Source organism: Peromyscus californicus, unplaced genomic scaffold (assembly GCF_007827085.1).
Source record: "Peromyscus californicus insignis strain IS unplaced genomic scaffold, ASM782708v3 Scaffold_9__1_contigs__length_137607984, whole genome shotgun sequence".
Classification (NCBI taxonomy): Eukaryota; Metazoa; Chordata; class Mammalia; order Rodentia; family Cricetidae; genus Peromyscus; species Peromyscus californicus.
Window position 1 is genome coordinate 130,282,163 of NW_026294617.1, and position 26,679 is coordinate 130,308,841.

Consider the following 26,679-nt stretch of genomic DNA (forward strand, 5'->3'; position numbering starts at 1 on the left):
TAAAAACAAATCTAGAACTTTAATGTCAGAGATTTCCAAAATGCTAATTTATATGCAATAAATCTCTACAGTATCTATTAAGATTATAGAGGGGAAAGTATGGTCTTATTTGGTTTTAACTGGTAATGCCTTGCAGAGGACAAGCAGTCCACATGCTCACAGATAACCCTAGAGAAACCAGAACTGTTAAACACTCAGGGTTTTTTTTTTCAATGGAAGAAACTGACACCTGTTCACCCAGAAGGCTAGGGTGGATGTCGTTTGATAACCTGGTGATCTGTTGTTAGTTTATGGAGCCAGCCTTCACCAGAATCCTGAGCATTGTTTCTCGGTCGATAGAATCCATCCTTATGCTTCTTACGAACAGTCCTGCCTAGGCCATTCTCCTGAGCACTGTCTCAGTCAACAGAACCCATTTGTGTGGCAAAGGCCACAGGCCCTTCTCTAAAGAGATGCACTTGCAGAGGAGTTTGAATGTAGCCATGCCTAAGGCTTTGCTGTGAGAATTGCCACGAGGAAAAAGATACCACTTGGCATCTGACTCCAGAAGACTGAACCAGCACTGACTAAGTCGGGCTGAACCTGAGTTTCCTTCTTACCTCCTTTGGGCTGTTTCCTGGTCAGACACAGTGTTTGCAGGGACCCCAAAGTGTGTAACTAATGGAAATTAATACGCACTATTTTCCAAAAATTCTATATCTTTGGAAATGCTGACTCCTGGGGACTGGTCTGATGCACAAAAATATTTTCCTTTAGAATGTTTCATGGAAAAAGCATAAATTATTCACCTATACATTACTAACATATAAAGCACACACCCTTTGGGAAAGTTGACAAGCCCCAACATAGCTTTTAATTTTTAAATTAGTATTGTTCCATTTTCCCAAAATGGCAGGCAATTCCTGCTAGGTACATTTGTTTTCTGAAATCTTAAATGGAGTGGGTTTGGGTGTGCAGCTCCATCTGATGAGTTCAGCTGCTGAGGGGGCAGAGAAAGTGTCATCCAATTTCTGTGAGCAGGTTCGCTTCCCACACCCCTGCTACCCTCTGGGCCAAACTGCATCACACACCAAGTCCTTGTGTCTCACTTATGTGGACGCTCAGTCTTGAAGGGAGCACCACCTCTGCTTTTTGGGGTCAGGAAATCATATTTCAGGGATATTAGTGACTTGCTCAGCTTCGGGACTCCAAGACAGTTTCTCTTGGTAAACTCAGATAATCTTCCTTGCACATCTTAGAAAAACATGGAATGGGGTAAAAGAAAACACCAGATTTTTTGTAGTTCATTTATAATCCAACCAAAATATTAACATTTAAATTAATGTTTACTTTCCCAAAGCTTAAGTTGTGTGGGTATATGCATTGGAAGTGTTTCTAACTGGGAGAAAGGCATTTCCAGCTTTCCTAAACAAAACCAACTCCCGAAGGGCATTGGGCTCCATCCACTCTTTCATTGATAATTTAAGATAATTAAGTCCTTTTTTCTAGTAGCCAGCTGCCCCAGGGTGACGATAACTGGTAGATGCTATTTCTTAGTTTCTGCGTTAACCCTCTGAAAATGTGAAGAGTCTAATTGGACTTTTGATAGCATTCAGACTAATTGCCAAGCCTTTGCTCTAAGGTCCAAGATCAATACTGACATTACAAAGCTCGGTAGAATTAGGAACACAGAAAAACCAGCTGAAAGCGTTTGTTTTGTTTTTTAATTTAATTTTAAAGTGGAAGTACTTTTCAACTATGAATCTAGCAGATATCCTATGCCATTCAAAGAAATCTAAGAAGTCTCCTTATATATGTAGGGTTCTTGGTTTTTTTTTTTTTTTTTTTTTTGGTTTTTTTTTGGGGGGGGTGATACACAGATTCATTCATCTGTTACCTGACCTTTAATGGTGTGTGCTATCTGTGACTGTTTGGGGTTTTGACAGACATCTGGTTAAACTTTATATACTTAGAACAGTGTGGATCTGGCATAGAAAATACATTTTAGAAACCTGAGGTTTTTGATGTATGTGGTCTGTGCTCGTCACATGGACAGTCAGGTCTTGCTTCCCTCTGGACTGTGCACAGCAGATTCTTCTCTTTGTTCAGATGGAATCACGAAGTCATGGACCTTCTCTCTCCTTCCAGCTCTTTGCTGTCCAGAACTCAGTCTCCTACACTGCTTGAGTGCCTCTCAGGTAAGCAGCTGACTTCCTTTTGGGTGTGTGCACTATTTTGAGACATCCCATTCATATGCAGAAAAGTCAATGAAGAGCTTTGAAGGCTAAACAACTCCTTGCCATAGCTTATTAGCATACATGGTGTAGAGTTTTGTGAACAGGCCATCCAGGTTTCTGTAAGTTACCTGGCACCACAGAAGAGAAACAGTTCCCACATTTTGCAATCAGAAGGCTTTCCTATGGATGCACCATCTATCATTCTTTCAAAAGTGTAGAAATAAAATTGGTTTCAGTCTTAACGTTTATGATTAAAATTTCCGCTGTTCATTTCCATATTTACAAAACAAAGCAAAAACTCTCGAAGTACTGTAATTATGGCAGCCCATGTTAAAGACAGTTTTTTGGGGGGAGGGGATTATTGTAAACATTATTTTCTTGAGAGATACACTTTTCTTTGAACAGAACCAACAGGGAAAAGAACAATGCATGGCCTTTAGTTTATTATATTAGTCTATCATTTCCTTTGAAATGGGAGGCCAGGTTTTTGAGGGCTCAGCCTATGAAGCCTGGCTTGGTGCCATTATTCTTTAAATTTTATTTTGTTTTATAATCTAAGCCAACAGCACTTCGTTTTTAGAGGTGTTTTAAAATCGAATGTGGAGAAAAGAAAAGGAAGCAGGACCTCTCTCTGGGAAGGCCGCTGTGGCTTGAGCAAGGTTCCTATGTAGCTCAAACCTCAAGCCTCCTTTCTCACATTTTCAGTGTTCCCGCATCCCCTGGCCCCCGGTGCGGATGCTGCTGCTGCGCGCCAGCAGAGGCCAGCAACAGGAGGCGCGCCTGTCTGGCCGCTCCCAGTCCGACCCAGTCTGTGTAGGTGGGCTGGGGCTGAAGGCTGAAGCCTGGAGGAGCGACCTTCCAAGGAACCCACAAACGCGCTCATGAGTTCACTGACTGGCAGCATAGAGCTTCACCAACCGAGGAGGTGGTGCTGCACTTAATCAGCTCTGTGTGTGTGTGTGTGTGTGTGTGTGTGTGTGTGTGTGTGTGTGTTTCCCCCTCTCCATCTTCATCCTTCATCCTTCATCCTTCTCCTCCTCAAGCTGTCCCCCGGGAGAGTCGCCTAGTCCATGCTTCCCCTTCCTTACAGAGTCCCAACTCTCGGCGCCCGGAGTGTTTAGGGCTCTGGACCCTTCAGTTTCCTGTCCTGGCTCCGTGTGGGCAACTGTACTCTCACCTGGCTTGACCCTCAGCCCCAGAGAGTGCTGCCAGGCCACACTCCCCTGTCCACTGTGGGTGCCCATCTCTGAGGGATGCGCTGGGGCAGCCTGCATCCAGAACCCGGCTTCAAGAGGAAACTTGATCCCAAGATGCGGGTTTCGAAGCCCACATTTGAAAGGGACCCTAGCAACCTGCGGGAAAGGCGACTTGTCTGGGGCGAGGGGATCGCTAGCTTCTGCGAACACCTTCACTAGGTACTCTGCACCGGAAGGTGCGGCCAGGCGCTGGGGACCCGGGGTGGCCGCTGGGGACCCTTCGGCCGCCCAGCCTCTTACCTCGAAAAGCTGAGGAATGTCCCTCCGGGCCAGGTACTCCTTGGCGTCGTTGGTGTTCATGGCTGTACGGCGCGTGCCGTGGGGCGCAGGCGGGGAGGCTACGGGAGCTGGGGCTGGCGGGGCGCAGCCCTCACTTGGATGCGCGCAGGCCGGGGTCTCGGCGACTCCCGGGCAGCTGTGCCGTCCGCGCTCCCTTCGCCCCCGCGTCCGCGCTGGTCCCCCCGCCAACAGCGAGCAGCCGCGGCTTCCCGGGCGCAGGCAGCGCCAGCACCAGGGGAGGGGCGCGGAGGAGGACCGCGCGGCCGACGCCACCAGCCGCCGCCTCCCGGCTCTGCGCTCTCGGCCCGCGTCTCCGAGCCCGCTGCAGCGGCCGCCAGTCACGCTGCGCGGGCGGGCGCGGGGGTGGGGACACGCGGGTTGCAGTCGCTCCCCAGCCCGCAGCACAGCCAGGGCACCCGGGAGCCAAGGACCGGGCAATTGGAACCTGATACATTTTCACTTCTTCACACACACCACACACCACCACCACCACCACCACCACCACCACCACACACACACATACACACACACGTTACCCTGAGGTCCCCCAGGAGCTCTTCCCAGGGAAAATCCAAGTCAGAGAATTCACATATTCTTAAAGTTAATAATCCTTCAGTGATAGGGAGTTGGGAGTGGGGAAGGAGGGGGAGGGGTTTTCATATTGATCATTTGGAGTACCCAGTTCTTAAGGGAAGTCTGGCTAGCTAGTTTCACGTTTCCTTAAACACTGGAGTAGAAGGCCTGAAATCATTAGCAGAAGAATTAGTGAGTAGTCAAGGGCTCACTTCTGCTGGGAGAAGGAGAGGAGAGCTAGAGTCTGCTTTACACTAGAAAGGGCTTGATGGGTAAAGTGAGTGGACATCAGATTAAGGACCATGTGGTCGCTGGCCCAAGGGCCACGGGAACCTCCTGTTAGGAGATGGCTAGTGAGGTGCAGTGGTGCCTACTCAAGGATGGTGGGCCTTTTTCCAGTTACAGATCACTCTCCACCAAGGTGTGCCCATCCTCCCCACAGTTACCAAGATGACTCATTCCCCACATAAGATGTCTTTTCACTGCCTCTGAGAGATGCTCTGAGCTTCCTGGGAATGTGATCTCTAACTGCTTGCAAGAGCCCACTCTGCGGGAGGGTATGTGGTAGAAAGGAAGTAAAAGCTACAGAAGATAGGCATCTGGGGGCTGGTGGAAAGCAACACTTTAAACACTCCAAATTCAAAAGCTCACAGTCTGAACGTCTGTTTCAAGTTCATCTTAACAGATCTTTCCTTGGTCCTGTTTCTCACCACACAGCCACGGCTGCTGAAGCCCAGGGATGGCTGCCTGCCACTTTGTTTGACATGAGGGAGGGAGCTCAAAAATTAATTAGCCCAGTTTTGTGAATTAAATGAAATTTGTGAGCACTTGTGAAGCCACATGGTCTTGTGGTTGCCTTGACGGAGGCAGCTGTTCAGTTCTGAGTACAATGGGGTCCTCTGTTAGGACATGTTTTAACATATGTCTCTCTAGCTTATTTGACAGCAGACACTGGATGGAACCAAAGCCACCTCTGCCCTAGGCCGTGGTTGCCACAGTCCTTGGAAAGTCCTAGGGCCCAGTGGCTTAGTGTATGTTGAAGCACAGGACTGAAGAGGTCAGTTCCTGTAGGTCTTCTCCAGGTCATTGTTTCCTTTGTTGTCATTGTTATGGCTTGTCTGTTTTAAGGTGGTGCATGATTCTTAGGGACTTTAGTAAACCCAGCAAGTGACAGCAAGGCCCAGTAAAAAGAGGTCAGATAAGAAACACTGTAGCTAGCTTGAGAGAAGATGTAGCAAGTTTTCATTAGCCTTAGAGAGTGACAGTCTGTGCTCTTTGGTGTATCCCAGGGTGGAGAGGTTCACAGGGGCAAGACGCTCAGCATTCCTGTTGCAGAGTGCAGCCTCCTAGGGAAAGTGCAGCCTCCTAGGAAGGCACATGTGCAGAAAGCACAGTGTTTAGAACCTGGGCTGACGGTTCAGAGGGAAGAGAGAGCAGGAAGGAGAGTGCATCCCTGCCGCGTCTAAGCTGTCTAACAAGGTTCCTGATATGGTTCTAAGGCTACGCATAGAAAGAGCTTGAAGGCCCGTGGGCTGCAGAGATGCATTCCTACAAGCTCTAACAGACCATGAGTTACTCCGTGTCTGCTGCATTTCTTAACAATTTACACATCGCCACCTTTTCCCATATTATATTCAGATAAAAATCTAAGTGGGTCATGAGCAAGTAAGTTTAAACAAACTAAGGTTTGTTTTTTGTTTTGCATTTAATACAAACAGAATTGTCCCCATCCTCTTCAAAATCATTTGGCATGGCTTTAACTTTTTGTAGAATGGTTAAAGTTTTGAAGATCTAAGGAGTTTGGACATCGGAGAAAAGTTAATTAAATTGTCTCCTGTGTCAGATCTTGGGAGACTATGCTAGTTTCTGAGCTATGGGAGTAACTAAGGCACACACCATCCCTTGCTGGCAAGGAGCCTCGTTTCCATTGGAGAATGTGTGTAAGAAGCATGATGGGGGCCAGCAGATGCTCAGTGTTGACAAACCTGACGAGCTGAGTTTGTTCCCCAGGACCCACATGCTTGGAAGGAGAGAACCAACTCCCAAAATCTGTCCTCTGACCTCCACACATATGCTGTGTGGTGCTGTGGCACAGGTCCCTCACCCACCCACCTACACACACACACACACACACACACACACACACACACACACACACACAAATAAATAAAATGTAATAAACAATTTAAGCAGTACCCTGGCGGGGGTAGCAAATAAATGGACCAACAACTTCAGACTGTGATAAGCAAAAAGCAGATAAACCACAGAGGTAGAAGAGAAGCAGACACAAGCCAGAGCCTATCCGAGAGTGGTAAGTGTTACAGGGAAGTCAAAGCGAACTTGATCTGAAGCAGAGGGGGCGTGTCCAGATCTGTCCTGCGGAAGGGGCTGCGGAAGTGGACTCTAGAGAGTCACAAGATGATGACTAGGACTTCCAAAGGGCCAGGGATGTGGAGGAGGAAGGAGCTTTGGGAGGGATTTGTCTCTGAGTCATCCTTAAGGAGCCTGCTCCTGCTGACACACAGACTGTGTCTCAGCAAAGGGCCAAGCCAGCCAGGACCTGTTCCTCAAGTGGCTAAGGTTGAGGACCACTTGCCCATCCACACAAAGAAGGGCTTCGGACTTTGTGCTCTCTCCACTAGACCCTGGACGGGTAGCAGGAGCCTGCATTCAGCCCTCAGTTGCTCCTGGCAGACTTGTCTGTCAGCCATCTTCTGACTGTGGCCAGTTTAGCGCGGAAGACTTGAGCAATGATGCAGAAAACATTTCTCACAGAAGAAAGGGTTTGGCTAGTGGGAGATGAGAGGGCAATGGAGGGAATGATCAAAATAAGATATATATAATTAGGTATGAAATTTTGAAAAACATTTGTAAAAGAAGAGAAAGTCTCTGGGAGGGGACGGGAGGGGGAAGGGGAAACTGGTTGGTATGTAAAATAAATAAATAAATAAAATTAAAAAGAATAGAAAATCTCTACTGATAATATCTAAAGAAATAAAAAGGGAACCTTTTCTGTGTTGAAGTTACTCCTCCTCATCCTGGGAGCTGAATGGACTCAACAGCAGGGACTAATCTAGTTGATGGTACTGGCAGAATGACAATTTTGGCCATAATATCTAACAATTATTGTTTTTATATGTCTGCATTGTGCTAAGAATGTCACAAAGTATACAGTATGACATACTTGTGCATTTTAATTTTTAAAACAACCTGTAAAGTATACATTATTTTCATCATGTTAAAATCAGTCACTAAAAGTCAGAGAGCTAATTGCAAGACTACGTAACGGCAAGCATCAGGTGATCGCAGACTGGTGCCTTATAATCCTTCCCTCAGCAATCATTGTCTACAATGATTTCCTTTTGCCTCTGTCTCTACCTCCCTCCCCGCGTGTGTGTGTGTGTGTGTGTGTGTGTGTGTGTGTGTGTGTGTGTGTACTTGGGTGTGCATATACATTAATGCTGAGGCTAGAAGTTGACTTCAGGTGTCTTACTTAATCATTTTCTACCTTATTTTCCTCACCAAACCTAGAGTACACCACCTGGTTAGACAGGCAGGCCAGACAGCCTTGGGATCCTCCCATCTCTGTCTCTGCAGCCCTGGATTGCAGGCATAGGCCACTCATCATGGCCGGCTTTCCCAGGGCCCCCATGTGTACTGGGGATTGGACTCAGAGCATTCTCCCCTTCCCCACTATCACTGCTTTCTAAGGGCCTTTCCATCTTTCCTTTCTGTTTTACATTGGTGTGTGTGTGTGTGTGTGTGTGTGTGTATGTGTGTGTGTGTGTGTGTGTGTGTGTGTGTGTGTGTGTGTGTGATTTAAACCACAAGCAATACAGAACAAACTTACACCATGGATTTTCCAACTCTTCTAAGTTCTTTTCTGCTTGAAATGTCTGAGGTTCCAGAGGTCTTGTAGGAAGCATATCATTTCTTTTTTTTTTCTTTTTTCTTTTTCTTTTTTGGTTTTTTGAGACAGGGTTTCTCTGTGTAGTTTTGGTGCCTGTCCTGGATCTCGCTCTGTAGACCAGGCTGGCCTCAAACTCACAGAGATTCTCCTGGCTCTGCCTCTCAAGTGCTGGGATTAAAGGCGTGCACTACCACTGCCCGGCGAAGTGTATCATTTCTAATCATTAATTTTTGAGTGTTGAATTCCTCATGGGGAGCACAGAAAATATCCATCTTCTAATTATTCTATTTCCTTCACTAATTTATAACTTATTGGACCATTTAGGTCTGTGAGAAATTTGGAAGCTTTTTTTTTTCCCTAGAAAAAGTACTAAATATGTAAGACCTTCCACATTTTTGCATACACTGTTTTGATAAGTATGCCTCTAGTTTACAAACAGTCTTTTTAAGAGCGTCTTCCTGAAGCTTTAACTTTTGTGGTAACTGGGATGCACATATTAGTCTCTTAAATCTGGGATCAACACAGAGCAATATAACAGTGTGTGACACAAATCTTCAGCCTAAGAGAAGTTTCCCTATGTTCCCTTTCTAAACTACACAGGCTGGACATTGACATTCTAGATTCCAAAGACCACTGGGAATTCTTGGGTTAGGATTTAAAAGACTGAACATTCTCATAATGTCTGAAAGAATTAAGAAAAATTCCAAGTTGAATCATTTCAATCTGGCACCATCAAAGACTATGGTTCAGGAGAACTTTACATTATGGTTTCATTAATCGATTGTTGATGCAAAGTGCATTCCTCGAGCCAATGTTTATGAATAACCGTCTACATTTCCAACCCATGTTTGGAGCTAGAAACACAAAGGACAAGACCCAAGGAGTTCAATGTCTAGTAAAAGGAGAGAAACGTGTGCCAATTAGGTTTAGATAAATGCTATATTGTAGTGGTGGGGTGGAAGCAGACATGTGAAGGACATTTACAGCGAGGACACAAAGTGTAAGAATCACATAAACAGGAGCTGGAAAGGATGACTCAGTGGTTAAGAGCACTGACTGTTCTTCCAGAGCACCTGAGTTCAATTTCCGGCACCCACATGGCAGCTCACAACTGTCTGTAACTCCAGTTCCAGGGGACCCAACACCCATGGCAAAACACCAACACACATAAAAAAACATAAAAAGAACCCTATAAACATACATATAACAAGCACTAGACAGAAACCCCCCAAATAGACTTTCTTTCTGTTTTTTCACCATCCTCAAAACATGACTTGTGTTTTCCCTGCTCTTGGCCCCACCTCCTCGGCCCCAGACAGACAGTTTTTCACACACGTTGTCCTCGCCATCCTTACGTGCATGTTTATGCTCTTGTCACCGTCATTTGATGGCTTTCGTCCATTGAGAGGCTTGACAGAAGCCATGTCCCCAGCTTCTCCCAAGGATGCACATTTTGATTGCTTCTACTATTATGCTACTCTAAGCAATTCTGGTACAAACTCTGTGCATATTTTTTCACATTTTTAATTATTCCTTAGTATAAACTTCCAAAAAAGGATTGCTAGATGAAATGGAAAAATCATTTTGTGGTTCTTACTTAAGTTTCCAGAAGGGTCTGATCTATTCATAGCACCATAAGTCATGTTTTGAGTAGACGAGAGATCTAGTTTTATTGCACTTTCTTTAATAAGGAATTCTATTTTCATCTTTCATTTAAACCAAGATGGATGAAAATTGCTCATTAAGACAATCCCATCAGATTGTTCCCATCTCCTTTGCTAGGTCTTGTCTTCTGATGTTAGACTATTTCCATCTTTCCCTTGTCTTTCATTGTTTACTTTATCATGATGATACTTTTGTTTATGACTTGATTACAGTATTTATTATATTCTGCATTATAGGAAAATTGCTTCCCAAAATGTGGGGATTTTTTAATGTTTGTTTGTTGGTTGGTTGGTTGGTTGGTTGGTTGGTTGGTTGGCTGCCTAGGTTTTCCACACATGGTTTCTCTGTGTAGCCTTGGCCGTCCTGGAACTTGCTCTGTAGATCAGGCTAGCCTCAAACTCAGAGATCCACCTCACCTTCCTTTGCCTCCAGAGCCAAATTGTGCCTTTAATTGGCTATCTGCATCTTTTGGAAGGAAGTGTCTTTATATTGGCCACAACACACAGTGTAGTATCTTATACCTCGTGAGGCTAACAAGGAAAACACTAGGCACAGTGTCTCCTTTATTGGCATGTAGCTTAAGGCAGGCACTATGTCCCCTTTTGAGGATAAGAAGAAAATGAGGCTAAGTCTCAGGTCACATGAGTAGAGGGAGATTAAACAGTACAAACAAAAATCACTTCTATATGTGCGGATCTAAATGTAAACGGTAAAGTCACACAGCTTCTAGAAGGACACGGAGGAGAACAGGTCTGTCACCAAGAAGTAGATTAAAAGTTTTAAACAGGTTGTTCATGTTGTTAGAAATGAAAAAAAAAGATGAGACTAACAAGAGTAAGAATTTCTGTTCATCAAAAGATACAGTCAAGAGAGTAAAAACATACCTGACTGGTCAGGAGACATCTTTTCAATACATACAGCCAATAAAGGACCCAAATACATAAATAACTTCTGCAAATCAATAAGAAAAAGACAATTCAATGTAAAACTGGTCAAAAGACTTAGACATGTCACCAAAGATACTGTCACAGTTCAGATTCAGTGGCCATTAACAAATCAAACTCAAAACTTTATTAGTGATAGAGAAAAATATGATGGATAGCTTTAATTGTTAAGTTGATATGACCTAGAATCACCTTGAAAGAGAGTCTCAGTGAGGGATTGTCCTCATTGGTTGGCCTATGGGCATGTCTGTGAGGGGATGGTGGGAAGACCCCATTCACTGTGGGTGGCACCGTTACCTACATAGGGAGGTCCAGAACTGTTTAACAGTGAGAAATTAAGACAAGCACAAGCAAACGAGTACACATTCATTCATTTCTTTCTTCTCTTAATTATGGCTGTGATGTGACTAGTGTGAAAAGTTCCTGCCTTGACTTCCACCTAATGATGAGCTGGAATTGTGAGTTGAATTCAACTTTCTTCCCTCAAGGTGCCTTATCACAACAACTGAGTGAAATTGGGACAAAACGCAAACTAATACACAAGATGATGCCACTATGTACCCACTGGAGCATTTACCTGGAAATAAAGTAGAAGGTGGCAATTATCAGTTAGTAAGCCCGTGGAGCTGTGAGGATCTACCGCACAACCACTCATTATTTAGTTGTTCCATCACAGAAACACTGTCTGAAGTAGCCCCGAGCTGGAAACTACACCAGTGTCCCCAATACCATACACTGTGTTTCACTCACAAAATGTGATCCCACAAGCACTGAGAATCACTGGTCTCCAGGTACTTGTTGAAATGGATGAAGCTCACAAATACTTTGAGCAAGTGTCAGACAAGAGAATATTCACTCTGTAATTCTATTTGTAAGAAGTACAAAACTAGTCACATGCAAACTCACCTCAGAAACCACAAGGGTGTCTGCCCACAGGAGACTGAAGTGGCCGGGAGCCTGAGCACAGTCTTGGGGATGTTTCTAGATTTGGAAGCAGGGTCACACAGGTATGATCATTGTGTGGATGCTCACTCAGCTGCACAAGAGGACAGTTACTTTTTCTGCATGCATATCACACCTCTAGGAAGACTTAGTCACTAAAAGTAAAGGTGATGGAGCATGAGATTCAAACCCAAGACCATACCATTCTCTTTTTTTGCTAATTTTTTTATTTTATAATTTAGTTTAATTTTACATATCAGCTATGGATTCCCCTGTCCTCCCTCCTCCCGGCCTGCCCCCCACCCACTCCCCAGCCCACCCCCCATTCCCATCTCCCCCAGGGCAAGGACTCCCCTGGGGAGTCAGCCCAGCCTGGTAGATTCAGTCCAGGCAGGTCCAGTCCCCTGTTCCCTTCACCTAGGCTGAGCAAAGTGTCCCTGCATAGGCCCCAGGTTCCAAACAGCCTGCTCATGCCCGGTCCCATTGCCTGGAGGCCTCCCAAACAGTTCAAGTTAATCAACTGTCTCACTTATTCAGAAGGCCTGATCCAGTTCCATGGGGGCTCCTCAGCTATTGGTTCATAGTTCATGTGTTTCCACTAGTTGTTCCTGTGCTTTGTCCAATCATGGTCTCAACAATTCTTGCTCATACAATCCCTCCTCTTTCTCTTCGATTGGACTCCTGGAGTTCCACCTGGGGCCTGGCCGTGGATCTCTGCATCCACTTCCATCAGTCATTGGATGAGAGTTCTACCACGACAGTTAGGGTGTTTGGCCATCCGATCACCAGAGTAGGTCAGTTCGGGCTTTCTCTTGACCATTGCTAGTAGTCTATTGTGGAGGTATCTTTGTGGATTTCTGTGGACCTCTCTAGCACTTTGCTTCTTCCTATTCCCATGGGATCTTCATTTATCAGACCATACCATTCTTAAATCCCAGCCTTCAACACTGTTCCATGAGGTTTTGTCATTGAATGATTGACCTCAAGAGAAATTTGTAATATACAGCCATTTACTTGGTCCATTATTATTGCACTTAGAGTCGACATTATATTGTACATACATTTTATTATAGGCAGACCATGATCTCTTTCCAGGTTATTCTCTCACTGATTCTGGGCTCCTCACAGGCAGGGAGCGTGTCCTAGAATTCTTTATATTTATGTGTTTTAGATAATGCTTGTCCCAAAATAGGCACACATGGGAGAATAAAATTCCTGTATCTGGAGCTATAATAAAATGCTTAAGACTCAGCTGAAGGGATTTATAAGCAAATAAGTAAACATTCTAATACCTTTAAAAAGAAGCATATTGAAGCCTTTTAAAATTACAGCATGGCAGCTTAAATGAACTCTTAGACAGAGTCCAAATTTACCTTACAGGAGTGCCTGTAGGTGCTGAGGACATTTAGCTCTTACAGCGTCTTTGTAATATCTAGCAGTGCAATAGTTTATAAGTGTGCGATTAAGCTTATAAGTAAGTATACAATATAAGCATATAAGCCACAGCGAAAATAATACAGGATAATTCCTCAAGTCAACATGTTTCTTGAGGACCAACTTGTATACCAGACATCAATGGCAGGAACCTAAGTAGTATTGTACATCTGAACCAGCAAGGAGGCTGAGCCTGACGGATGACCTGAGTGCAATCCGGAGAACCCATATGATGTCTCCACAACACCTCCCTACAGGCTAAATACACAGTTTGTTTTTACAGAATGCAAACAACACATTGAATTTCTGTCCTTTTATGTCATTATTGATGAATTGCTTTTCTGTAAGCCCCGAGGCCTGAAGTGCTATCCCATATATCTGTATCAGAAACAGCATGTCCTTCTGAGTGTTGACACTGTCTGATTGTTATGTCTTTACCTCGTGGCTCATGAACAATGCGTTAGTAATGTGTATGTTAATCACCTAGGATGAGTAAGACAGAATCTTTGCATCCAAGGGAAAAAATGTGATGTTTCTCAACAGTCACAAGTCAGTCACGTTGGTGTGCTAGAATTTTTTTAAAATTACCAGAATCTACCATCTGCTGCTGTTTTTTTTTATCTAGTTCAGCCACATTTCTTCTGTTAATTGTCATCCTGCAATATAATTAATTTCCACGTCGCTTCTAACTGGATGAAATCCCACCACTGAAGATGTAGTAGAGTTCTGCCAGCAGTGATTGTTTTAAAGGAACGCTTGCCAGGTAAGTCAGCATGCTGCATGTGTGTATGTGTATACGGGTGCAGGTGACCACAGAGGCCAGAAGAGGATGTCAGGTCCCCTAGAGTTGGAGCTGTGGGTAATTATGAGCTGCCTCTGACTTATGTGGAGCCAGGGACCTGAATTCTGGTCCTCTAGAACAGCAAGGGCTCTTAACTGGTGGGTCATCTCTTCAGCCTCTTGTGTAAAAGTTTGAGTACCATCATACGCATGTCCAACATGGTATCCATTGTCTACCTGTATTTAAATTTAATATAGTCAAATTAGTAAAGTGTATTCAACGTAAATACAATCAGAATTTTTATTTCTTTTTTGAATGAGCCACACCGCAAGTGCTCAACAGCTGTATGTGCCCAGGGGCTGCCACATTGTGTAGGTATAGAACATTCCATTACTGTATCAAAATCTATTGGGTCTGTATAGAGAAATAAAGGTCCAATAGCACAGAACTCTAGGCACTTCACAACTGCATTCCAACTTATTTCTTAGATATATCTTTCACTATATTGCTCACACATTAGCTATGTGCCCTGAATTTCTTTGTGTGTTTCTGAGCCTCAACTTGATTCTCTCAGCTAAAATTCAATTCCCTTGTTTTACACTTGGTGAAATATTCCCAGACCATTGAGGCCCCATTTAATGAGAACATCCGCAAAAGCCATTGAGCACTAATGGGTTTAAGTACTTCCTTCTTCAGTCCTTTCTCCTGCCTATGAACCTTTTTGATCATCTACTAATGCCTTCAAACATGTCTCCATGATTGTACCCCTCACAGCTTGTCATGGTGCTGTGTACATAATAAATACTCTAAAATGACAACTTGAGGAATTTCAAATATTGGCCTTATCTTATGAGTATCTATAAACCCATTGCTTGATGTGCACTGAATTTTAAAGTTTATTTGATCCATTATTTTCTAGGATTATTTTTGTTGTTGTTTTGAAAAAGGGCCTCACTATGTAGCCCTGGATAGCCTGGAACTTGCTATGTAGACCAGGGTGGCCTCAAACTCACAGAGATCAGCCTGCCTCTGTCTCCCGAGTGCTGGAATTAAGGCATGTGACACAGTGCCCTCCTTCTAGTATTATAATTGTCAAACTCATCAGCATTGGCTGGGGCAGTAGGGTCAACTAATTACATCGTGTCACAGGCACAAGCTTGTCTTTTTCTGACTGGAGTTGAGGCTGGGGCATTTGAGTTACCTACCTTTGCCATCCTCTCTCATGCCAGCAGCTAGCAAATGAGATGCAAGTTAAACCAGAGCAAGGAAAAGTAACTATAATCCCTGATGACTGGTGCTGGGTGCTAGGAATTCCTCTCTGCTAGCTGTACCTGGTCACTGGTTTTACAGAATACAACCAGCAAGGCAGCAAATGGTTGTTAAAACCATGTGTATGCTTCCTTAGAAACTTACCTGTCACTACACTTCCATTATTCAGAACCAAAGGAAGTTGGACATCCATGAATCTATTTTTCAAATGATGAATTATGAATAGATAAACAGAAACCATCTACCCTCTCATTTTGGGAGACTCAATGCAGGATGCAGCATGTGCCTTTTAAGGGTGTTTTGAATTGTATTCCTCTTCTACAACATTCTTATTTATAACTAACTCAGAAAATGACAAGATTATTTGTGAAAATCATTTCATATTAATAAAGTGCTGGACATCCTACTGATGGAATTACATCATGGAGACGTTTTTGGTTATTTCTGCTACTCTGAACAAACATGTTCAAAAGAAGATGCTTCCTAATATGACCCTGATATCATTCTGATATCTTGACCACTGTTATCCAATGAGAGTAGGAAATGAAAGCACCTCGTGCTCATGCTGGAGTCCACACATTCAATAAATCCTCTTAAAACTTATTCTGAACTCCTCTCCATCCATCTGTCTATCCAGTAACTACACCACTGACCTGGCTGCTTATGGTTTGCCTAGATATCTTCATCTGTGACTGTCTCTTGTCCCCAGTTCTCCCAGGACAATGGACTGACCAGTCGATTCTTTCATTCACTTAACACTTATTGATCATTGGTTTTAGTCCAAGTATGTGCTGTGCTTTGAGGAAATAAATTCATACTCATGTGGCAAGATGCTCATGGTCTCCTTAGAAAAAAAAGGTACTAGACCAAAGCATCCATACAGGCCAGGGCAGAGCAGGGGAGCAGAAGAGCTATGGTGCTGTCTGCCCTCTTTGATCTTTCACTCAGCTATCCATGTCCACAAGCTCTTAACTCAGTCGCGTATTTCTCCTTCAATCACAGTACTTGAGCAATAGAGAAAGGAAGAGCAGGAGTTCAAGGTCATCCTAAGTTACACAGTGCGTTTAGCTACATGAGACCCTGTCTAAAAAAACTCATATCAAACCCACAAAAAATAAGACGAAAAGGACATCGTAACCTCTGTCTCACTGAATTCTTGTGAGGGATTTGCAGAGTTGAGGTTTTTTTTTAATTTTTTAAAATTAAATTAAAGTCTTGGGTTTTATCAGGTCGGGTCTCACTATGAAGTTCCATCCATCCTGGAATTCACCATGTAGATCAGGCTGGCCTCAAACTCACAGAGACCACCTGCCTCTGCCACTCAAGGGTTGGGATTAAAGGTGTGCACCATTATACCTGGCTGCAGAGATGAATTTAACACAATTCTCTACCTCCAAATTATAGTTCATTGCCTCCTGAATTTCTAATTCTAAATATTGATTTAAGATTCCATTTCTAACATCCTCTGCTCTCTCCCTCACGTGATAAGCTCAAATTAGGTAGATTTGTTTCCATGGACACCCAGACCTGACGCCTCCATGTCTCAGCTAAGGTACTTCTTCCTGTCTGGATCTCATTCTCCACCACACACAGCTAAATTCTTCCTGCTTCAACAACCTTGATGAACACAATCGTCACCCTAATGTTCCCTTGTTCTATGCACCATGAAAGAACTATTTCCCATAAAGTCCCCAACATTTCATTAGAAGTTGTGAAAATGTCGTGTTTTTATGAGACATGACACACTGAGGACTAGAATGAGAGTAATTAAAATCTGTACATTGAGAACTTGAACTGTGGATCAGTTTGCATTTGGAACTTGGGGAAGGTAGAGTGGCAAATGAAACCATAATGAGACTCACGGTGTCGGAGGGTTGTCTGGCCCTGTGTGCTTAGGCGGAACATCATGGCGGTGGGAGCCTGTGGAGGAGTGGTCCACTTCCTGACAGCTGGGAGCAGAGAGAGGGGATACAGACGCAGCCAGGACAGAGCACAGCCCCAAGACACACCGTGAGTATTTCTAGTTTTCACACTTACTTTCTCCCTGCTAAGAAAGCTGGGGTGTGTTTTAAAGCCAATTAAAACATTAACAATTTATTAGTCATAAAAGCTTTATGTTTTAAGATGTTATGACTAACTTTAAAGTGGCTATTTTCAGTCTGTAGCTGTCTTGGTTCTTGGTTCTTGGTTTTTTTCCTGACTTACCTTTAAACCATCTTTCAAAAGAGTTGAGTACTTGAGAAGATGTGTATCTTCAGAGCCACAGAATGTTTTAATTATTGAAGAAAGAGTGGGTTTCACTGGGAGCGTCATTTGCTTCATATGCCAACAGATCACTCAAGCAATGGAAAATGTTAAATATTCATAAGTAAGGAATACTTTCTGAGTCAGCAATTTGGTCCTGTTGTGAGGTTTGCTTCAGTGGAGTCTGAGAATGCATAATGAACTAAATTGTTCATTACCAAACAATATAGCTTCATACTTGTGTTTGTGTAAGTTTGGTGCAGTTTCCTGAGTTCCCCAAACGCCTACATTCTCTCCGTGTGCCGTACGATTGATGGTGAACCCTTATCACACCCATGGTCACCAACAAGCAGGGCCTAGAAGGTGCCGAGACGAAGGCAGTGGACAGCCATTTATAGTTCTGCCAGTTCCACCAACTGTACCTTCTTTTGCAGAAGTGGCCTTAGTCTCCATGTCCCCATGGATGGACCCACAAAAATGAAATAAAATAGATATATATCTGATGGCTCTCTGAGCAACCCTGCCCTTAACCGACTCACACCTGTGCTTTTTCCTTTTTTTCAGTTTTTTTTAATTAAGATTTTTTTTTATTCATTTTACATACCAACTACAGATCCCCCTCTCTTCCCTCCTCCTGCCCCTCCAGCTTCCCCCCCAACCTACTCCCCATTCCCTCCTCCAACAAGGTATGGCTTCCCATGGGGAGTCAGCAGAGCTGGGTATATTCAGTAGAGACAGGTCCAAGCCCCTTCCCCTGCATCAAGGCTGTGCAAGGTGTCCTTTCACGTGGTGATGTAAACATTCTCTTTCTGTTTGTGTTTTTGTGTGGTTTCTGCACTCAGATGCTTGCCTTCTTACAAACCCACCATTCCTGCCTCATTTGTCTTGTGGAGTCAGTGAGATGGAAGCTCCGGCAGCAGAGCTTCCCAGGGACTGCTGCAGCACTGAGGTGAAAGGACTCACATCCAAAGAACACAGCATGATGATGAGCTGGGTAGACCCAGTCCACAGGTTACCACCAGGGATGACAGTGGGTAGACCCAGTCCACAGGGTACCACCAGGGATGACCCTGGGTAGACCCAGTCCACAGGGTACCACCAGGGATGACAGTGGGTAGACCCAGTCCACAGGGTGCCACCAGGGATGACAGTGGGTAGACCCAGTCCACAGGGTACCACCAGGGATGACAGTGGGTAGACCCAGTCCCACAGGGTACCACCAGGGATGACAGTGGGCAGACCCAGTCCACAAGGTACCACCAGAGATGACAATGAATAGATCCAGTCCCACAAGCTACTACCAAGGATGAAAGTAGGTAGCCCCAGTTCCACAGGGTACCACCAGGGATGACAAGGAGGTTTGAGACTTGAGGACTTACTTCATCAGAAGGGTTTCTGACTCATCCCATTCTGAGAGAGTAGATCAGAAGCCAGGACACTGGTAATGATCACAGAAAAGTGACAATTCTGCCACGACCTAGACGGAAGTATTTGTGAAACGAAGAACAGCTACTCCCAAGAATGATGGAGCCAACTGGGCAACCTGGGCGAGTCAGGGCAAGAAACATTGGTCCCTTTCCCCTGTCTGAGATGAAACTGAGTTACAGAAAATGTCTGACCTTTGCCATGGCAGTGGGCTCCAGGGCACGAGTTACCCAGCAGCACACCCCGAATTCTAGATGAAGCATCTAAAGAAAGGCAATCTCCCTTACAGGAGGCCAGAGGAAGCAAAGGCTGGCTGAGGACCTTAACTCCTTCCAGTTGCCTCATGTAAGGCATATGCTACCTTCAGCACATGGAGATCGTCTAGAGAGAGAGAAGCATGTCCGGCTTTCTGAGATGCAGCTTGTTTATCTAAAGCAGAGCTTATTAAATACTTTCCATTTTGCCAAAGAAAATTTTACATACAGTATATAGGTATGTAAAATAGGTTTACAAATCAAACATTTACTGATGATAAACTCATAAAAAATATTTTAAAATGTATTTTCACCATTTATTAAATATGAAAGCAAATTCACATACTAATGAGATGAGTGTGTTTATTTATTTTACATAGATAATTTAGTCTTGGCTGAATATTTGATACTCCAGGACACAGATCATCTATAATGTTTTTCTGAGTTGATTAATGTTTTGATTTATAATCACCAGTGCTGAGAATTCTGTACACAAATACATAGTACAAAATGGCAGAGGAGTGTGAAGGGCCATTTCAGAAACCTCAGAACTTCTATACTTAATCCCAAGCCAAAATTCACCGAATTTCTTTAACATCACTCAAGTCAGCAATCCAAACATCAGTTTTTAAAATCAGACATTTTAAGACAATAATATCAGAAACATGCTAATTTGGCACTTAGATGCTGAGGAAAGACTGTGGGACAATATCGTCATTTCTCATAATGAAATGAGTGTGCTGCTCTGAGGGCAGGAAAGTTTGCATGCACAGTAAAAGCCTGGCGGTTCATAATGTGTTGTCACGCTGGCGTGCACGCGCTGTGTGTTTGGAACCGAGACAGTGGTGAAATCATTGGATGTAACCCGGACAAGTACTGCCAGTAACACCGCAGATCCATTAGGCATTTGATTTTCAACAAACTGTTGTTAGTGTATGATCAGAAACCTTTCACTGTTTTTCATGACGCCATACTCAGCTGCTCAGGGTCATGACCGAGGTTTAAGAAGTGAGGATCTACGGTACTAGACGCCTCGGATAGGTATTTAAATGATCGTGTGATACTGAAGTGTAAGACATCTGGACTGTGTTGTTTTTGTTCTTGCTTACCTGTGAATGAGAGGTTTTCAAATCTGGATTTCTGACTTCCAAATATTCTGTTACGGGGTTGAACAAATCATGCATGACAACTTCACACGTGGGCTTCCCCAGCAATCCTGGTACATAAACATGCTGAACATTGGCGGATCCGTTAGTATAACCACTCTAGCTGTGGCTGCGTGCCAGAGCAGAAGGGTTAGTGTCTGCTTTTTATGAACGAGGCCTTAGTTGTTGATAAACTCACAAACACCTTAATTGTGTCCAACTCTCCTACTATATACTCTGGACAGCCTATGTTTACCAAAACTGCATGGGATTAACATTTTACTTGACATCAAAGTTCTGAAGTAAAACAGACAAAAGACAAACAAACAAACTTTCTCAACGAATCAAGAACTAAGTGTGAAGCAAACTTTAGTTCTTTGGGTTTGCCTCTTAAACAATAAAAAAGGAAAGTGGAAATTTTACTTACTCCTCAGTGGTAGCCAACTAGTTTATTTTCGGCTCCTAGCTCCTCTTTAATTCAAAGTAGTAGAAATATTTTGTAGTGAAACATCAAAAAGTTACTTTAATTTCCTTTAAAGAGATGTTAGATTGAAAAGGTATACAGAAAACACTTTATGAAAATAATCACAGATAAGAAAATATTCCTGAAATGATAAAATTTACTAGTTTTATAAACAAACAAGTAGCAAAGGATGCAGGTTTTTCCTTTTCCCGTATTTTTTCTTTTTTATTCACAGTATTTCCTCAAACCAAAAGATTTTTATTAACATGCACTTTAAAAACCCACAAGAACGTTCCTTAAAGTTTCTAATTAAAGATGACATGAAGTGTACATATTGGACTGCAGCCTTTGAGATGAAGTGTAGAAACTGTAACACACCCAGACAGCTCTTTTCCAGGAGTCTTGTCTTATCCATGCATCGTTTGCTTTCTGTAGTTTCAGTTACCTGAAGTCAAACATATTTTCAACATATTAGACAGAAAACTCCAGAAATAAGCAATCCACAAGTTTTAAGTTGTAGACCATTCTGAGCAATGTGATGGCACCATGCATTTCTCTGCTTTATCCAGGACATGAGTCCTTCCTTTGTTGGGTGTATCCATCCTGTATATGCTATGTAGCTAGAGTTTTCCTGCCTGGCCCACAGTCAGGACAAATCTCTGTCACCCGCCAGTACCACAGCAGCTCAGACCCGACCAAGTAAACACGGAGACTTATATTGCTTACAAACTGTATGGCCGTGGCAGGCTTCTTGCTAACTGTTCTTACAGCTTAAATTAATCCATTTTTATTAATCTATACCTTGCCACGTGGCTTGTGGCTTACTGGTACTTTACATCTTCCTTGTCCTGATGGCGGCTGGCAGTGTCTCTCTCACCCAGCTTCCTGTTTTCTCAATTCTCTTCTCTGTTAGTCCCCGCTTATACTTCCTGCCTGGCCACTGACCAATCAGTGATTTATTCATTGACCAATCAGCAACACATTTGACATACAGACCATCCCACAGCAATGCTACCCACCCATTAATCAGTAGTCTCTCGGTTTCCAGGTTGACTGCCACGGTATCGTTCTGCTTATGCTCAAGTAACACTTGTTTTACTGAATATGGTACCCAAAGTACAAGAGTATTGATACTGGCATTTTGGTCGTGCCAAAGAGAAGCCATGATGGGATTGTCTTAATAAGGAAAGAAAGATACTATGTGGTGATGTCACTAAAATCGACAGTAAGTTATTGATTTTAATTTCCTAGTGTTTCTAATTGATAAACTAAGCTTTATCATAGGAAGGCACCCACTGAGGTCCTGACAAGTATCCCTATGGAAAATGCAAAGTTATTAACTTAGGTATCTTACTGTTTGAAACAAATGTTTGTGGGGTTTTAATTATTTTTTTTGTTTTGTAGTTCATATCGCTATGATTAATTATGCATCATAACTATGATTTCAGCATTGCCCCAGTTTGTCTGCTCTTTGTGGCTGCAGTGACCCTTGGTTCCATGGTCCCACTGCTCTAGTCATGCTCCTGGCTGTCCTGAGACACCTGTGAGTTCAAATACTCTGCTATTCCTTCATCCCCAGTCCGTGCTGAATACTTCTTACTTGCAGGCTGTATCTCACACTGTCTTTGGGATGAAGAATTTATGAATCCCTAAAAGAAGATGAGAAAGTAAAATCAAATGGAGCTCAACCAATTTCTGGTTCACATTATCAATATATGAATCACAAAAAGTCTAATATTCAGTTTAGCAATAAGCAGAGATGTGATAGACCATACCTCCCAGTTTTCCTCTTATCTCATTGGCCAGGCTTCTTGGATACATTTGTTGGGTCCTCCTCTAGTGATAATTATGATGATAATTACGCATGTTACCTATGCATACTTGCTTTGTGACCTTATCCAGTCTCCCGGCTTTATACATCGACTCTAAGTATTTGCAAATGCAAGCTCTTAGCTTCTACTTGATTTAAAAAACTCTCGTGTACAATACTTACTTGATAATTCCACTTCAAAGTATACTTGCACTTTAATTTTTGTACTCTGAAACCAAATTTCTGATCATGCCCTGTGCCCCTATCCTAGTGAAGCTTTCTCTGTTGCTGTGGTTAGAACGTGCTTTTTCCTCCAAACCTCACATTGTGTGGGCAGAAACTTAACTGTGTTGTTCAGACCTGGAACCTTTGGGAGGTGACTAGGATTCTAAGATTTCATCAGCATACAACTCTTGGGATTGACCACTGGTGGTTTTGTAGGAAGAGAGATTAAAGGGCACAAATACACACGTGCACCCTCCCTTCTCCGTGTCTCTTGGTATGTGATCTCTTATGCTACCAGCAGGAAGTGGCTCCTTGACCTTGGACCTCCAGAGTCATGAGCCGAATGAATATTGTCAGTGCACGATGCACATGACAGGTTGCCTCCCCAACTGCTAGAAAGATTTGAAATGGAACAGGTAGATGCAAAGTCCAGGCCACACCCTCTGCCACAGAGGAGTTTGTTTCTTCTAATATTTATTTCATTTTTGTGATGATTGATGTGATATATAAAGGACTAGCAGTTCCAACCTGTTTGTATGGAAAGATATTTTTAAAAGGTAATTTATCATCCCGAGGAAAAACAAATAAATGCTTAATTTGATAGGACTTAATTCCTGGAAAATAAAGTCTTGTCTAAGACTCTAGGCAAGATAATCAATTACAAAACTTAGTTGGATTTCTTGCTTAACATAGGAAACCAAAGATTATTTTTAAGATTTTGTTTTTATTTCTGTGTCTGTGTGAGTGTATATAGGTACCCGCAGAGACCGGAAGAGGCCATCGGATCCCCTAAAGCTGGAGTTCAGGGGATGGTGAGTTCCATCATGGGTACTGAGACCTGAACTCAGGTCCTCAACAAAAGCAGCTAGGGTCCCTAACTTCTGGGTCATCACTCCAGTCCCTCAGTAGTTTGTATTTTTCTGAAATCAATAATGTTGTCTGTCAACACATTTGGAATTGAATTTAGGAATTTCCTTAAAATACATTATTGTATTGAAAATGGATTTTTTCCTACCATATATTCTGATTGCAACTTTCCTTCCCCCAGCTCCTCTCAGATCCTTTTCTCCACCCACCCAAATTCACACCTTTTGTTTCTCTCCTCATTAGAATACCAACAGGCATCTAAAATTAATACGTTTTATTTCTCCACATTTTGCCACTAACTCAAAGTTGTCCGTGTTACCAGTGAGGACATAGTTCGTGTCACTTAGGGAATGCTTTTTAGTTTTCCTGGCAAATTCCAAAAAATAGCTTTTGAGCCAATTAAATTATTAGCTCTATATATCATACTTGTTATGTTGTGAAGATATTTTTATGTCACATTAGGAAAAAGACCAAGAATTTCTAATGTCAACCTCTCTTTTTCTCACCCTTTCGTGTGCCCTTGCCTCCTGCTCCAGCCTCCGACCCTGCCTGGCTCCAGCCCCGACGATGGATTGCACAGCGTGCTGAGATTGGTCCCCTGAGATCTATCTGGAGATCCAGTGGATTTTAGTGCTTGTTTGTTTTCATGGAAACTATGGTGGGCTTGAACTCAGCTCAAGTGCAGGCACGTGAGTGGACACGAAGGGAAGCAATCAGGAGGAATTCATATCACATAAGCCTTGAAGCTAGAGTATTTAGTAACGTTCTCACAGATTTCTGAAGGTTGTGGAAGGCTCCAAATGGCATTGAGTAACCACAGTCTAATTATAAGTCTTTGAAAAGAGAGTGTCTACTAAAAGGAAAATTTGAAGGAGTCTTTTGAGTTCTTGTTCAAGTCAACAACCCCAACATTATTTACTAGATATAACCAATGTGCAGGTCTCCCCAAAACAAAAATCATCCCTAACAGAATGAAAGCAGAAATTTAAGAATCATAATAAAATAGCATGCATTTCAATATGCTAAAACTCAGGATAAACTTCTCTGGGGGAATTGATGAAATAGTGGATGTTCCTCTCTTGGTGAATTTACCCAGATCAAATGCTGCCTCTGCGTGAAAAGTACATTGTGAGGGCTTCTGTGGCCTGTGGGATGAAGATGCCTCACACTGTTGGTGGCTGGGACCTGGGAAGATGTTGTCCTTCCTTTCACATACATGCTGTGACTTCACAACTCATGCTTCGATCAGTGCTTGGAGTTACGGGATCATCCAAGCAGGGTTAAGCACAAGCAATATTTCTGCTTCTGTTTATTCCACCAGGAGGGCCTTCTGAGGACCCATTTGTCTGAGTTCTTATGTAGCCACAAAACTTACATAGTGCAAACTGGAGGTACTTACCCTATTTTATTAAAATTATCATCTTATTTCTAAAGCTCCCCTACTGAAGAGGATTCTGGCCCAGGGGACAGTCAGAAGATGTCCATTGTTGTCCTCCAGAGCTTTGCAGGAAATCTGGAGAACCAGATGCCTCATCAATAACAGTAAAGATACCAGCACAGCTAATAATCTGTCCTTCATCTGTACTCCTCAGCCTGCTCCCAGGTCACCCCCAGATATTGTTTTTCAGGTGAATGCTATATTTATACCATCTTTTGGGATAGTGGGATCTCTTTTTATTAAAAATTTTCTTAGCAATTCATGCATATGTATACACACTGTTTATAACCAATATGGAATAAAAAGTATCCAGCCAAAATCTTGCTTTGAGAAACTCACAATGAAATAGATTCATTTTTTTATTTTTATTCATATAAAAATTTTTTGTGTGTATTTGGATGAAAAGAGGCAGCATAACCTAGTAGCTAAGATGGTAAAGAAGTCACCGTAACTCCCAATGCCTTAATTTTCTCACCTGAGCAACAGGAGTAAAGTCATATCACCTCAGAGACTGAGTGGTGAGTTAGCATGTATGAAGTGTTTGTCCATGGGAGGAGGATTGTAGGATATAAGCAAATACCACAGCATTTTATGTAAGGCTTTTGAGCATCTGCCAATTTTGGTAACCCCAAAGGGTCCCAACACCAATCCCCAACACATAGGGGACAATATGATTTGGGCAAAAATTGCTGGTCAGCTCTTGTTAGTCACACTGAGAACTTGACCTTTTACCCCGGGGCAATAGAAGGGATTTCAGTATTTGAGCAAAAAGTGCTGTGTAGCTGAAGCCAGACCTCCTGAACCTTAACAGATGGTACCTATCAACAAAGGTTATAGCCGGTCTTCCCAGGACTTGACCATAATTCTTAATTATCTCAGGATCCCCATAAGAACACAGCACCCTTTGTCAACAGGATGTAGCCTAGAAAACTAAATCCACATTCCCAAAAAATAGATTAGGGATGTCTGTCTTTATTTAGGTTGCTGGTTACAAATTGTTATCGGTCATAGTCAATCTCTTTCTAAAAGAAGAAAAGGGGATATGGTATAGAAATGTAGAATATATATATATATATATATATATATATATATATATGATAGGAGGAAAGGGTAGATTACTGAACCTACTTTTAAAGAGCAACTTGTTTAAAATGTTTTACATTGCTATGGATTTTAGTTTATTGGTACAAATTTAAAGTTAATTTTGTTATACTGTATGTATATTTCTACTCTTGTTTATTTTGTTTGTGCAACTCATTTGAAATTGTAGTGCATAGTTGAGAAATACAGATTAATAATTAGTCTTCTATGATAGTGAAACTTATAGTCATGTTAAGTTTTTTAGGTATACATAGACATAATTCAGTTAGGTAGGTAATCTTCAAACACTTCAAAGACCTACAGAATATGGCATTTAAAATGTTTTAAAAACAGACTTTTTGGACAGTGAGACATGTTTGCTCCTGGCAGCACCGATTTACTTCAAAGAGAAAGATGGGCACTGAAGACACTCCATATGGAGTTTATCTTCTTCTTGGC

At 42.7% G+C, this 26,679-nt stretch overlaps 1 protein-coding gene and 1 long non-coding RNA gene across 5 annotated transcripts in view; one reads left to right on the top strand and one right to left on the bottom strand.

Annotated features, from left to right (window-relative positions):
- Positions 1-3,968, bottom strand: part of Ak5 (adenylate kinase 5) — a 193,731-nt gene extending 189,763 nt beyond the window's left edge. The window contains exon 1 of one of the 4 annotated variants that reach the window (XM_052730986.1): positions 3,713-3,968. Coding sequence is in view for 3 of the 4 variants with exons in the window: in XM_052730984.1 (XP_052586944.1) it covers positions 3,713-3,772 (60 nt within the window). In the remaining variant the exon portion in view is untranslated. The remainder of the gene's footprint in view (positions 1-3,712) is intronic. The other 3 variants (XM_052730984.1, XM_052730985.1, XM_052730987.1) reach the window with 3 other exon arrangements.
- On the top strand, positions 879-26,133 carry LOC128105693 (uncharacterized). Its single transcript, XR_008216452.1, has 9 exons — positions 879-2,177; positions 13,845-13,982; positions 17,166-17,279; positions 18,356-18,462; positions 19,228-19,430; positions 21,849-22,025; positions 22,249-22,343; positions 23,590-23,647; positions 24,239-26,133. It is a non-coding gene; the product is annotated as an uncharacterized LOC128105693 (long non-coding RNA).
- The last annotated feature ends 546 nt before the right edge of the window (positions 26,134-26,679 follow it).